The sequence below is a fragment of the Macrobrachium nipponense genome, chromosome 49 (assembly GCF_015104395.2).
Source record: "Macrobrachium nipponense isolate FS-2020 chromosome 49, ASM1510439v2, whole genome shotgun sequence".
Classification (NCBI taxonomy): Eukaryota; Metazoa; Arthropoda; class Malacostraca; order Decapoda; family Palaemonidae; genus Macrobrachium; species Macrobrachium nipponense.
Window position 1 is genome coordinate 13,267,498 of NC_087224.1, and position 16,180 is coordinate 13,283,677.

Sequence of the window (16,180 nt, forward strand, 5' to 3'; positions counted from 1 at the left end):
TCCCCGAAACCGTGACAATTTCTGACCTACATCGTCCACCGCCCCAACCCTAGCCTACACTAGCCCCTACCACAACACTACCACCCCACAAACCAAACCCCCCCTCCCTCACCCCGACAAAAGCATCCCCCTAGCCTACACTAGCCCCTCCCACAACACTACCACCCCTACAAAACCACCCCAGGAGCCGACCGCAGCAAAAAGACCCACCACGCTTGGTCACTCTTTTAAGTTCCCAGTTCTTGCACCAGCCAGTTTGTCAGTAGTTTGTCTGTCCTGTGTTTTTGCACCTTTTCCAGCCGCAAAAAACAAACAACAAAGAAACAAACACCTTGCGCGGGCACCACCACCACTACCCCCTTCGCTTTGTGGATCTAGACACGTGCACAAACACACACACACGCACACACACACACACCGCTGTTTCTATATTTAATATAATTAATAAGAGTAGTAGAATTGTCTTGAATCTCTCTGTCTTCTGCTTTACCCAGTAACTTAGATAGAGCAACGTTGTTTCTGTACTTCCAACCCCAAGGGGTTCACCACTCTCTTTTTTTTGAGATAAGCTCAAGTGAATGTCCATCAGAAGCTGTATATTATTATATATAGAATCTTAGACGAGTTATCTGTGTCTTCTATGAGAGTATAACTATTTGCTATTTTTAACTATTTAGCTACTGTTTGCTACTTAAACAAAATAGTCATGAAATCCTGGAGTAGTGAAAGGCGAGTTGTTTAGACTAAATGAAACTGACTACAGAAAAGTAGTTTTTTTTTTCTAAGGTAGAATTTAAACAGAGGATTTAAATAATGTAGATGATGCTAAATAGGAATTTGAGAATTTAAAAAAATGGTATTCATGGAGAATTCATGTCTAAATTCACCTAGAAATAGGACCTGATTTTTATACCTGACTACGCATCGTCAGCCTGAACCTGCTTGGCCCGGGGCAGGTACTAAAGCCAAATTTAAAAAAAAACAACTGACTCAAACAATTTTTAAAAGAAAAAAATACCCCTCTTGTAGAGGTTTAAAAAAAAATACCCCAAAAGTCTATTTTAAAAAATAGCAAAGATAAAGTTTGTTTTTGAATGCTTACTTTCTGGCCCCCCAAAACCCATTTATGAATTCCCCCCCCCCCCCCCTTTTTTTCCCCCCCCCCCCCCCTTTCAAAAGAAAGATAAAAAAAAAACTGTTCCAATGATTGTTTTTCTCTACATGAGCAGCATGATTTTTTGTTTTTTTCGGTTTAGTCTTCGACAGGAAAACAGGATAATTTACAGGTGAGGTGATATTTTTTTTTTCAAAAAACAAAAGATGTACAGTGTTTTTTTATTTCCTGATTCTCTTAGGAAACTGCTTTCGTTTTTCGCCACCCCCCTCCCCCATTTTTTATTATTTTTTTTTTAAGTTCTTCTTCCTCTAACTGTGACCAAAACTCTCTCTTTAGATTTTTTTGAGTTACAAAAAAACCCCTCAGTTTCTCGTATTTTTATTTTATTATTATTATTTTTTTTTTTGCAAATTTATGATTTTTTTTCCAAGTTTCTTTGGCTTAATTTTCAATTTTTTTCATTCAATTTCTTCTCCTTTTCTCTTTATCTTCTCTCTCTTCTCTCTCTCTCTCTCTCCCATATAAGTAAACTTTAGTAGTTATTACTACAGTAGTGAATCATGCCTTTACTTAACTATGTACATACTGTCTATTCATACCAGTGAATATATATACATGACATGTTTATATATACATAACTGATAATTATGCATGCATATGTATCAGTCAGTCAATGGTTGAGAATACATGTTCTGTAGTTGATGCAAACCACTGTGATACATATATACATATGTATACATCTGTATATTTATGTGTATTCATAAAAACACATAAACATTCATACACAAACATACACATATGTACTACACAAATCTTAATGCTCATAGTTTAATTATATCTGCTTTGCTAGTGTCTATTTGTAATGTTATGCTTTAGAGAACATTTGTGTGTATATATATAAGTTCATACACACGACAATATACACACAATACACATGTGCCATTGAAACGATACAGATGAATGCGTATATAATTCATGTGCATGTGTACATATGTACTTTACAGAACTGAAGTCAAGTTGTACATATATAAAAATTACATCAGAATTGCCATGTAAACATTGATGTTGTTCACACAAAAAAATGTCTATAATTGTAAATAGTCTTCTCCTAACATCTATACAGGAAGCTAAACCTGAAGATGTTTTGAATACACACACACACACACACACACACACACACACACACACACACACACACACACACACACACATATATATATATATATATATATATATATATATATATATTCATAAACCAGTATAAAGTGTTCCCATAAGGGTGGCCCCCCAGAAAAAAAAATAAAGTTCCTGTCATGACTAGCACAAATGCTGCAGCAAAAGAAAGATTGTTTCAGAAACTAGTTGGAATGTATTGCTGGACTGTTGAGCCAACTCCCCTTTATGGAAGCGAAGTGGCAATAGTGAATTCAGATGAAAAGATAGCGTCGTGACTTTTTTTTTTTTGGAATGAATTGATCTTTTTAGTTAATGTTGAATGATTGTGCAGACAGGATTGAGGTGGTCAAGTTTTGTCATTAATGATTAAGGGGTTTGACAGGCTGTTGATGAGCCATCTGTACAGTTAAAGACTTGACTGGCTGGTAACTGGATGGGTGACCAGTCACTGCAAAAGCCACCTTAACAACCTGTGTCTCACCGTTAGAACGCTTAGTTTGCATAAGCGAGGTGGATATCTCACTCTCAGTTAAGACCAGTTGCGAATGGGTTACCAGCACCAGCTAGGGTCAAGGAAGGTGGGTGTGAGTCCAGCAACTTCATTCCCAGAATCCTATACCGAACTACCAGTTATGAGAAATTCCAGTGACTTGTGAAAGCTGGGGAAAAAAATATCTCATAGAGAACAGAAATAGAAGCCATAGCTAGTTTGACGACCTGGATTGGGTATTGACAGTGCACGTTGTGTAAAGGTGGTTGACACACTGCTGGTGAGCTGTGTGGATAATTTTTACGTAGTGGCTGGTACCGATAAAGGTTTCTTTACTGTGGGACACCCATTCAGGTATTGCTCAGGGCCAAAATAACATAAGTTGCATTGATAGGTTCAAATACAAACATATACACATATACTTGTTACATGTATACTACGTTCATATATAGTATGCATATATATGTATATATATATATATATATCAGCACACACACACACACACATATATATATATATAGTATATATATGTGTGTGTGCTGATATATATATATATATATATATATAATATATATATATATATATATATATATATATATATATATATATATATATATACATATATATGTATATTTATACATATATATATATATATATATGTATATATATGTAGATATAAATTTAATATATATAAACTTAATCAATTTGATAAATCCTGCAATATTATTTACCTAATTCCTAACTGTAAAAACCGACCCATAAATTATTTACAACAAAACCCAAAGTACAAAAATAAAAAAAACTACAAAAAAATAACAAGCTCAAACATCTAACTATATCTAACCGACAATGCATGGTAACTAACCACGAAAAATACACCAAACTAATTTGTTTTTAAGTAGAAAAAAAAACAATATTTCCATTTTTTGTATATACCAAATAAGCATGTTTTCAAAGTATGTGAGATGATGTAGTTTCATAAAACAATGTAGTTCCGCACAAATTATTATTGAAATCGAGCACATAGGAACTTGAAGTTAAATATCATTATTTCTGCTTTGTAGAGGTTAGTTTAAATATAATAGTTTTTCTTTATTTATATTTAATTTTAACCAGCCTGGGAATAGTGACGAGAATTATATATATATATATTATATAATATATATATATATATATATATATATATATATATATATATAATATATATATATATATATATGTGTGTATATATATATACATATATGATATATATATATATATAGCTATATATATATATATATATACATATATATATATATATATATATATATATATATATATCATATATACATATATATATATATATATATATATATATATATATATATACATATATATATAAAATATATATATAAATTTAACAATCACCAAAAATCCCACAGAACGAAAGCAAAGTATGACAAAAAATAATTATATAAATGTTTATTTAAACGTCAAATGTCTCTAGTAACCAAAATTTCTTATATCATTTTTATCAGACATTTTTGGAACATTAAAAGGAATTTTATAATCGTTATTAAATTTTTTTCCTTTAATAGATTGTTATTAACTTTATTTTATAGTGTTAATAACTCTACTTTATAGTGTTATTAACTCTATTTTATAGAGTGCTAATAACTCTATTTTATAGTGTTATTAACTCTATTTTATAGTGTTATTAACTCTATTTTATAAAGTGTTATTAACTCTGCTTTATAGAGTATTATTAACTCTATTTTATAGTGTTATCAAATTTATCTTATAGAATGTTATTTTTCCTGCATTTAACTGATTTTACTAAATAGTTTACTGTCTTTCTAAGTTTACTTTTGTTAATAACTTTGTAAATTATTTATCAAAATGTTCTCTGATAATAATTAAATATATTTTCAATAATTTTCATACGTTTTAGAAATATTTTTAGAACATTTTATGTGGCCTGGTTTATTCAGTGACTATAAAATCATTTTTAATTGAATTTTCCTTTTAATCTATCGATCTTTTCCAAGAAATTCTATTATTGTATGAACTCTTAATCATTCAGACATCATTATTCATTTCTTTCTGATAAGTTTTTCATAACTGTTTTTATACTTTTTTCGTAATTCCGTCGTTCTGGGTCAACATTTCGCGCCAAAAGTTCCAAAAAGTAAAATAAATAGAAAATAATTGCCTAATCGGCAACTCTTCTCCTCCTCTTCTTCTTCCTTCTTTAATTCGTCTCTTTTCGAACACAAAATCACCATAAACATTGGTCTCTACGTCCGCAGTTTTAGCCCGCAAGAATGAAGGATAGCCAGCGGCTATCCCAAATGAAGAGAGACAGAGAGAGAGACAGAGAGAGAGAGGGAGAGAGAGAGAGAGCGAGAGAGAGATAGAGCAGGAAACTGTCACTTTGATGTATTCAATCCGTACATTAATTGGCAAAAGTTTTTTTGGGGCCTTATTTTTTTTTATCTTTTAAATAATGTTTCAGATTCGACGTCGCCGGCCACTCTGTATAACTTTCCCTCAAACGCCATTCGCTCTCTCTCTCTCTCTCTCTCTCTCTCTCTCTCTCTCTCTCTCTCTCTCTCCTCAAGCTGATCTCTCTCTCTCTTTCTCTCTCTGCGTTACCTGTTGTCTAACCTTGTTATTGCAAGGACTCTCTCTCTCTCTCTCTCTCTTTCGTTTATAATTGCCTGCAGTATATATCTCTCTTTGCGTCCTCCCCTTCAGCCGATCGGCGCATGCGCAGGACAGAGCCTGTGGGGCATTCGGGGCTTATATACACCGCAACATAATCTTTAAGAGCATCTGTCGGTGTTCGATTCGCAATCGAGCATTAATTACTGACAAATCTCCACTTCGCCGCTTCTCCAAGTTATGCGTAATGAATGCCAATTTAAAGATACGTTACGCGTCGACGTATATATATATACTATAGGATCCGTTTCGCTCCGTCGAAACGAGAGATTAAAAACTAACCCTCTTTTACTGTAACGCATAGTGTACTAGACTCAACGGCTGCCATTTTGCAGCGGGAAGAATATTATTTCGTTTCCGCTTCTGAAAAGGATTAGACTTCGCGGCATTGCAGGATATATGCAACGTTTCTTGCAAAGTTGCTTCAGTCTTTGTCGAATTCTATTTCGTTTCGGCCTTTTCCATACGTATTTCCATCATTATTGTTCCACAAAAATGTATGATAGTTTAGGCCTCTGGTACGAAGTTTACGTGTGGTACTATACTACAGTAGGCCCAAGCCTTCCGCAAAGAATATTTCGGTCTCTGTCTCTGAGTTTCCTATCAAAAAGTTTTTCTAAACTTTCTGAAAGACTTCAAAAAGATACTTTTGATCTCTGTTCCAGAATTCTTAGGTACCTACTATGATTCCACTCAATTTCTCGAACCTTCCAGAAGGGAACTTCCAACTTGCTAGGCCTAGTTTACAAACTATCATGATTTTCATAAGTCAACATGATATTCCTGTTCACGCTCGTATCACAGGTCTTGGAGCTTTCCAAACTGCAAAGGAGTTTCCTGTCCTCAAGTTCCAATGATGCAATTTATATCCCAATTCTTCTGAGCCTTCTGGAAGGACCTTTTGTTCTCTTTTCACCAGTTCTTATGTTGCATCCCAGCTAGGCCTGCCCTACTAGAGGACCTTTTGTTTTATCCTCATAATATCACCATTGTGGTTCCCTGTCCTCAAGGTTACTTTTGTTACTGTATCACATTTCATTCACACTTTGTAAGTCATTATGTTTTTCCTTTAATCTACTGAGTCTGTATAGCACCGTGGTTTATGTTCTCTATCCTAGAATCCTCTATCTTTATCGTGGTTCTTCTAAACCATCTAAGCCCTCCAGGAAACTTATCTCTGTTTCCAAGATGTCTGACTGTACCATACTGTACCATTTAGGCATTAGTCCCAGAATTCTCTTGCATTATGAGGGTTCCTCAAGGAATCTTTGCTTTCCTTTCAAAAGTATCCCAGCTCTACGATAACTTGCAGGCCTCTAAATGATACATTCGCTCACTATTCCTTAGTTCTAGGATTGTTGCAAAGTTATCACAAGACTTCGCAACATAGCTTTGCTTTCCGTTCAAATGTCCTTGGCTGCCTCAGCGTCTAGCGGCCTTCCAGAAAGATACTCTTGTACTTTTGCTCACAATTCCTAAGTTCTAGGATTCTTCCAGAGTCATTAGAAGCCTTCTCGAGAATGCTTTGCTTTCCGTTCAAAAGTTCTTCGCTCTATGAAAACTTCCAGGCGCCTCGGAAGCCTCCCAAGAAACCCACCCTTGCACTCTCACTCACTATTCCCAAGTTTTTGTCATCCCAAAAGCCGTACCGAAGATCCTATTATAGTTTCTAGCTCCTATAGGTCCAAGCAAACAGCCAGCCATCCTTCCTTCCAGCCGCTAACCAGCGCAGCATGAGAGCGCGCGCCCCGCACCTTTTTTTCCTCCCTTTCACGTCCATTGCTTGAGCAGGTGTGGTTCACAGGTAGGATGGGTGAAGGCGGACACGAAGGCGATACAGGCCATTCACAGACACGTCATCACGCACAACTCCAGGGTCTCCGTGAGCCACAGCGACCACAACACCTGGATGCTGCACATCAAGGGCGTGCAGGAGGAGGACCGTGGACCTTACATGTGCCAGATCAACACGGATCCTATGAGGTCTCAGGTGAGTGGGTCGGCAGTTGGTTGTGGCGCTACTTTTTTTGACAGCTGTACATAATAATTATCGTTGATTATCAGCAGAACAGTTGTGTCGTTACTTCTTGGGACAACTGTACCTAATAATTATCATTATCATTGCAGAACAGTTGTGGCATTACTTTATATGGACAGCTTAACTTATCACTTATAAGTCTGTGAGGTCATAAATATGTCAAAATTGTCAATTTTAACTAAATCAATTTCCCTTTCAGAAAAGTTCTGGATTTTTTCCGTCAATAATATCTATATATCATACCCTTATATGTACATTTCGTTCCATCACCAATAGCTATCTATATACACCTATAACAACGAGATATCTATGCATAACTACCACAAAATTTCTATGTATAAATGCCGTTTAAAATCATATCTATATATTTCACGATATCCCCTTCAATAGACACCTATTACAGCCTTCTATCAGCACCCATAGAGACGTCCCCCCCCAACCTCTCCCAACAATAGCCACCTATAAACCCCTTTTTCTATATAACATCCATAGGAACACTCAAAAACCCATCATATACCCGGATGGGTCAAAATGTCTAAGCCTATTCAAGTTCATATTGTCAATTCTCCGTAAGGGAGAAAGAGAGGCTATACTTCAAGTCTACGTATAAGGTCTACGGTCCTACGGGAATCAATGCCCAATTTCGACCATGTCTGCTGGCCCCACCTGATGGCCCTTTTGACCTTCGCGGGAGAAGAAAAGGGGTCGAATTTGAAATAAGAATCATTTTCGACTCGAAAGTTTTGGCTCCGAGAATTTGGCGTCACTTTGGGATTAGGGACCATTTGGGTTGGGGGTGGGGGGTGATGATACGCTCACGCACGTACACACACACACACACACACACACACATTACTTATCTTAACAACCTGAAGGATATAATCGTAACTTTCAATTCCTCAACCAAACAAACAAACACGACTCAAAAACAAAAAAAAAAACAATCGAAGGTCGAACCAACAACAATTCAAGACGTCGACATTGATTGACTTCAACCTTCTGCCGTCTGTCTCCCTGGCGTCACATGGAAGAAAGATGGAGCCTCCGGAATGGACAGATTTGAATGTGATAATATGTGTGGTGATGACGAATATTGGCTAATCACTTAAGCCGCTTATAGACGGACGGATCTCTCTGGCGCGACCTTAGCCCTAAACAGGAAGGCAAAAATGAAGTGGAGAGAGAGAGAGAGAGAGAGAGAGAGAGAGAGAGAGAGAGAGAGAGACAGAGAGAGAGAACATACTTTGCCCTGAAGGAAGAGGTAATCTATCATATTCACGAAAACTTAGAATTTCCTTTAGACCAAAGGCCGATGGAAGAGGCGACTTTTCTAGCCCAGGCCCGAAGAAGGAGATAAAAATAGATCGAAAAGAAATATAATAAAAAAATGGGAAACATGAAAATAACTCACAAAGAAAAAACCTCAGCCGGAACAACTTTGAATGCCCAGATTGGGCATCGTTTTTTTTTTTTTTTTTTTTCGCGGGGGGTAGGAATTCCAAAGCTATTAAAAGTAAAAGAATAAAAAGGAGGTCTATTGGACTCTCTCTCTCTCTCTCTCTCTCTCTCTCTCTCTCTCTCTCTCTCTCTCTCTCTCTCAGTAAGTACAGAATACCGATCAGTAAATACACAATATCAACCAATAAGTAAAAGAATATCGATCTGTAAATAACGAATACCATCAGTAAATATAGAATACCGACCAACAGTATAATGAATACCAATCAGTAAATCAGGAATACTGATCAGTAAGAAAAATACTGATCAATAAGACCAGAATACCGATCAGTAAACCAGGAATACCGATTCCCAGCTGTGGGACACAAGAAATAGAATAAGAAGAATGCTTTGCAATAAGTTCACACACACACTAGAGGTCCCCCTGCTGCCAACCCCGCCCCCTCAAAAAAATACATACTTTTGGGCCACAGGAAGCAAGCTAGCTAGCCAAGGGGAGGCGCCACCCCCCCACCCAACCCCACCATCCGGCCCCCCTTTTTCCCCAAGGGGGACCAAATGTCACATCTGGTTTCGGAGACGTCCTTCAATAGACGCGGCAGATTCGGAAATCGCCGAAGACGGGGACCAGATTGGACTTCCCTAGGCCCTTCTACGCGCCCACCCCCCTCCCCTCCCCCCCACTGGAGTTCATCCATACCCCTGGGGACATCACCCCCCCCTCACCCCTCTCCCATGGGGATACCACCTCCCTCCTCCTTCCCTCACGACGAGAATCTCGTAAAATTTCATTCTATGTGATTGTGGCTCTATGGAAGCAGATGCTTTTTGCCCTCTTTATCCAACTGTAACTATACACAAACACACTAGTCTTTTGGGATGAGGTTGCAAGCCCCATACCCTTCTCAACGTAGGCTGCAGCCCAACGCGTAATACATATTCCTCCCTTACCCACAGCTGGGATCGATCTAGGGTTTCTCGCTGTTGAGTAAAACTGCTAATAGCCACAGGACCTTGTGGGATATGGTTTGTGCTGTTGCGCTAACTGAATATTATAGATTAAGGCCAAATTCAAACCCCTTCGTTCCAACACTACTCTCCTCGTGATGTTATTCTCTCCCATTCTCTCCGAGGGACCAAGCCATCTTTCTCTTCCATGGAAAAAGCGATCATTCAATGCTCCTTCAAGCACATTAATGATACAGCCACTTAATGATATGGGCTCTTACAGATTAACACTTGCAGATCTCCTGCAACGATTCTTTGCAACATCTGAAATAGACTGTATGCTAATAGAGTGCCAACAGAGCCAATAGAGTGCCAACAGTGCCAATAGAGTGCTAACAGAGGGTCACACCCTTGATTGGCCAGCATTTTACAGGGTCTTGGCATAAAGGTTGTATTTATAATCCCGGTGTGCATATTTTAATCATTTCCCATAACACTGTTGATTACAAAAATATGCAAATATATAAATAATACAAAACAATTGCAAAAGACCTTACGAAAACAGACATATAAGTTTGAAGACGATTAAACGTATCTTAATAGACGTTTTTCTTGGCACAACTTTTAATATTTTCATGAAAAAATCAATATATTTCCTAAGTTGAAAACCCACCCAGTCCAATAAAAAGGTTCAATTTGTCACTTTTGGTTCAGTTTTCACATTCAGTAACAAAACAAAAAAAATGGTAGGAGGCCACTGTTGTTATGAGATATAACGCTCTGGTATGAAACGCAACGCATTTAGCATTGAGAAATCTACTCTCACCGGAATGATTGAACTCAAATGAATCTCGACATCTCTGCTTTCAAGTTTTTTTTAGACAAAACACAAACCCAAACTTTCTCATTTGGGTCCTTGGCCTCTCGACAAAGTCAAACAGGCCCCCTGACTTGCCCTCTGTATTTTAAGCTCAGGCCAAAACTATTGTTCTTTGGACAGTCCCAAACTCTCTCTCTCTCTCTCTCTCTCTCTCCGTACTTAAACCATTCATTCCGAGACAGATTGGATACCTGGAAGTGACTGTTCCACCAACCATCGACGACAAGAGGTCTTCGACAGACGTCATGGTTCCGGAGGGATCCACGGCTGCTCTCTTTTGCAGAGCCAAGGGTTACCCGAGGCCGAAGATTATCTGGACCAGGGAGGACCAGAAGCCCATCGTTCTGCGGACCAGCGACCCCCAGATACCCAAAATACGTAGTAAGGGCATCGCATATTATGCAAAAGGCTCTTTCTTTTTCTTGTGTTTTATTTATGAGGGGTCCTTTAGTAATGCATTAAAGTTTTGTACCCTGTGATAGATATTGCACTTTCTTAGTTGAATAATAATGTTTCTCAAGTAATTGTTCTAATGTTAGCTTGCATTAGATGGTATAATGCCTCACTTAATAAACGTTTTTTGGTCTACGAGTCAACTGAAAAAAAAAATTTCTAACTTTCTTCCACTTGGTTTACCAAAACATTGACAATCTGTTGGCAGAAACCAACTAATTTTCCTGAAAAAGCAGGCGTCAGATTTTAATAAAAAACCTAACCCTTGTATTTTTTGACAGCAAAATCTCTCCTCTCAATTTACAGAGCAGTCATACGAGGGGGAGGTCCTCAACCTGACCCAAATCACAAGATCTGACATGGGCCCATACCTGTGCATTGCCAACAACTCCGTCCCGCCCATCGTTAGCAAAAGAATTATGGTGGAGGTTCACTGTAAGTATGACTCATCCAGTAAAAAAAAGGCTCAGGGTTTGATTTCTCTGCCTTTATAGGCTTATTGACCTCCCAGAGGGAGCTGCTGGCTCCTTTTGCCTGCTTCTGGAAGAGAGGTTCCAATAGAGGTTCCTCTGTACTTTCAGGTATCTAACGTCAGGGGCTTAACTTCTTGCATCCTTACGTGAGGACTCGCCTTTCTCGTCCAACCACATCTTTTTATCTTGCCCTAGACTGGATCTTATGTACCTGTCTGTGGCCAGTTCATGTAGGATAATGACGCAGTTTCCTGGGCCACAGAAAAGTATCTTTATTGACAATAAGCTTTTCCCCCCAACAGGAGCTGTTTCAGAAGAAATGAGATAATTTTGAGTCTGGAATACCCCTAATTAGGTCGCAGTCAATCCGAAACTTTCATTCCTAAAGGCTCACAGACATAGCATTGTATACAAAACACCTCAGAATAGATATCTTTGAATCACTTCATCATATCAAGAGGTCCCCTTAATGATCTGTAAATCTTATATTAGGCCACTTACTAAGCTCAATTAGATGTAAATGAGATCAGATTTCTATTGTGATGGTGCCTGATCTACTGGTTTTCTTTCCCTTAGTCAAAACATTTATTGGAATTTGGTACCTTGTGTCAAGATGTTCCTAATCATCATATCCTCATGTTTACCCAATGTATCTCCTGTCTTCTTGTTCTTTTTCACTGCAGTCAGGCCAGTAATCCACGTACCAAACCAGCTTATTGGGGCACCTTTAGGTACGGAAGCCAAGCTTGAATGTAACTTGGAGGCCTCGCCAAAATCCATTCAGTACTGGACACGAGACACAGGTAAGAATGTATCAAAAACTTATCCTATGGGTAAGTCCAGTCTTGGTTCTTCCAGATATCTGAGGACAGATTGTTTACCTTCCGAAACAAGAGACTTTGACTGAGCATTGCTTCCCTCTCCCAGGTGAAATGCTCATCAGCAATGATGAATACAGCGTACACGAGAGCCACAGCAACTACTACATGACAAAGATGACCCTCATCATCAAGAGGTTCCAGCCCCACCACGAAGGGATATTCTACTGCATCGCCAAGAATTCCCTCGGAGAGACGGAGGGGAAGATTAAAGTTTATGGTGAGTTACAGCCAAATGAGAATTCATATTCTGTTCTGTATTAAGCGAAGGAAGTGACGATGATGTCTTAGCAAAATGTTATAGATTTATTTGAGAAACAATAGTTGATATGAGAGGAGGTGGTGCATGAAAGGAAGCAAAAATTTTGAAAGGGGAGGTTGGGGAAAGTTGTCATTGTCAAATGTAACCCTGAATGCTTCTTTGAGTTGTAGCCATAGCACCAGTCTCTTCACAGACCTGCACAGAAGGCTTATCAAAGGGCACTGAACCACATACACATATTGTACGTAGTCTTACGCTTCTCAGATGCCTAGTCCCATGCCCTTCAAACTGGGTCCTCCTCTCTTTCCAGAGTTCGAACTGAAGACGGAGTCTCCGGCAGTGATCGAGGAGGAGACTAGCCCCTTCGACGGCCACCTGGGGCGCGACGGAGACGTGACCTCGGACATCTACACCAACGAGATCCCCTACGGCCACCGCTCTTGGGAGGAGAACACCAGCCCGACGCGCTACGGAGACGTCGTGCGGGGCGGCTACAACAACAACCGGCCCAACCACCGGACGCCCCCCTCCCAGACGTCACTGGAGAGGAACAGGAACCACCAGCACCACCATCACCATGACTACAACAACAACAACCCCGGGGGGGACGACTGGGGGAGGGGCCGGCCTCCAACGCGGCCTCCCAGGTGGGGGCTGGACCAGTCGGCTTCCAGCTGGAGAGTGGCCGGCGAGAGACCGCTCCTCGTTGCCACGTTTTTGTGCCTTCTGGGTCTCTTCTGGGGTCTCTAGCAGATTCCTCCTGCTCCTCCTCCTCCTCCTCCTCCTGGTGTGTTTGTTTCTTTGCCTTCTTTGCTTCCTCCTCACTGCGCAACGTGGCAGGAAGTCTCCGCGCGTGCGCGAAGGATCTCCGGCTCAAGACGCGACCCTCGTTGCTCCTCCTAGTTTGTTGGAACTGACTTTGTTTATCAAACCCGGAGTCGAATATAAGTGCTGCTAACCTTACATATAAATATATATATACTATGAATATCGTATAGCAATGGATCTGAAAAATAACAAAAAAAAATAATGATTATAAATAATAATGAATGAATATACCAATGCTTCCGTATGAATGCCAACAATATATATATATATAGTATATATATATATATATATATATATATATATATATATATACTATATATATATATATAGAGCTTTGTTTAAAAGAATTCCCTTAATCCCTTCCTGTTGCAGGTGAGTTTTTGGTCACATGACGTTATATGTGGAAGTGGAACTTGTACATTAGTCTAATAGAAATGTAACCAATGTTTCTCCCCCAACCCCATACCCATACCCCTCTCCCCACCCCCACCACAAAACATCCAACATTCACCTGACATCTGAAAAAGAAAATGTTTTAAATCCTCAAATCTATTTAGTACTGATTTGCATATTGCCAAAAATCTTTCTGATTTAGCCCACCCCCAAAAATTATTGAGACATCTCTCCTGAAGCCTCAATTATTGACCACGAAATTATAAATATTTTTTGCATGAACTTGCTGCTTAAGAGAGAATGATAACTCTATAATAATATTGACTTATAATTCAACCAATAATTGGAATAATGGTATATTATTATCCACGAATTATAAATAAATACTGTACAATATATTTCATTTACAAAACTCAGCTTACTGGAAATATATTTAAGTATACTTACAGACATCTGCATGTATACAACCACGCATGAATGTATATACACGCAAATGTATAAAATGAAATACAAAATATCTAATCTGCATACATACACGCCATCAATGTATATACACGCATATGTATAAAAACAGAATATTTATCTACATAATACATATTAGACGTTTTTGTTTTTCCTTGTTAAATTTAGATATAAAGGGAAAGTATATTGTTCAAATAGCTATGGCGCCTGTTTTATACCGTACATTTCTTTCAGTACATTTTGCATAATATTTCTCTCTTTTCTCTCTCTTCTCTTTGCGTTTATTTTTCTGTGCGTGTGTGTGTGTGTGCAATAATTTTGTTTAGATTATACAGTTTTTTCCATCCTATAGGTTAAATGTAAATTGAATTCGCCCCTCCCCACAAATAAGGCTATAGCCCACACCCCCTCCCCAACAACAAACAGTCCCGTGAGATCCACTGGTTTAGAGTGACCTTGACATTGACCTTGATCTTGACCTACTTCGAAAATGTGACCTTCCAATGAATAACATCAAATGGAAAAAGGATGGTGACACTCTTCATCATTGGCGGATCTACCCTGACTGTTTTCTTGCTGATGGATGTTTGGAGCTGCCTTGTCGACCAGGCTATGGACAAACCCAGGTATGGACCAGGGTACTTACTGACCTGGTAACCTGAACCTGGCAGCTATATTGATACCCATTGATACCCAATAAATGACCTGATATTTTGCCGCCTGTCCAGTTAGGCAGAACTCTGCTCCCTAGGTTAGGTTAGGCTAGGTTAGGTTAGACTGGAGCGGCTCTTTGTAGCCTTGCCCTCGATTTCGGCAGATTGCCAACCTTTGACTTAACTTGACCTCATTGCTCTGAAGTTTAGAGAAGTGAGGTCAAGTGTCTATCAAGGTATAATTACCTAAACCTGCCATTTTCACAACTTATTGGTAAATATGAGTCTTTCCCATACCTCGTTCTTGGGGGAAATCCTACGTAGCTGGGTTCGTACCTAGCTGGGGGCCTTTAAAGCTAGGACCCTATGTGGCTTGAATCCTACATAGCCGAAATCCTAATGAACTGGGTCTGTGTAAAGCCATAACCCTACATAAATGACCATGCATACACTGGATCCTACGTACCTGGGTTTGTACATAGCACGTTTGATTGGCGACCCTTTTATAAATCTGTATCCTTGCCAAGGACTTCAAATAATTTTCCTCCACTAAATTCTAGGAATTAATGTTACATTATATTAGCAAAAACAAAAATTCTTCCTTGCAACTGAATTTATGTCTATTTGCGAATGTGAGGATGATTGTCTACATATTCACATCTGTTATCTCTGTTTCCTTTCTGTATATTTATCTGTACACTCAAATATACACATACACCAATGTATAGACTACAGGCGTTCACAGTTATATTTTTTCCTGCATTTGATTTGCATTTCATAACTACTTATAATAAAAATGCTGACAAAGAAAATATATTCATGTAGGCCATCCAACTGTAATCCACTTTTTTCAGTTCCATAAGTATTTTGCAATCATTCATAATCTTATGAAGAAAAGCTTTGAAAATTACAAAATATAGATTTAATATTAATTTTATTAACGAATGATTGACATCACGTTTCAACAA

At 38.6% G+C, this 16,180-nt stretch overlaps 1 protein-coding gene across 9 annotated transcripts in view; it reads left to right on the top strand.

Annotated features, from left to right (window-relative positions):
* Positions 1–13,969, top strand: part of LOC135205341 (lachesin-like) — a 98,527-nt gene extending 84,558 nt beyond the window's left edge. For 8 of the 9 annotated variants that reach the window (XM_064235793.1, XM_064235795.1, XM_064235794.1 and 5 more), the window contains 7 exons: positions 1,257–1,286; positions 7,291–7,476; positions 10,993–11,191; positions 11,570–11,698; positions 12,420–12,539; positions 12,664–12,834; positions 13,187–13,969. In XM_064235793.1, coding sequence (XP_064091863.1) covers positions 1,257–1,286; positions 7,291–7,476; positions 10,993–11,191; positions 11,570–11,698; positions 12,420–12,539; positions 12,664–12,834; positions 13,187–13,626 — 1,275 coding nt within the window. In that variant the 3' untranslated portion in view covers positions 13,627–13,969. The remainder of the gene's footprint in view (positions 1–1,256; positions 1,287–7,290; positions 7,477–10,992; positions 11,192–11,569; positions 11,699–12,419; positions 12,540–12,663; positions 12,835–13,186) is intronic. The other variant, XM_064235802.1, reaches the window with a different exon arrangement.
* The last annotated feature ends 2,211 nt before the right edge of the window (positions 13,970–16,180 follow it).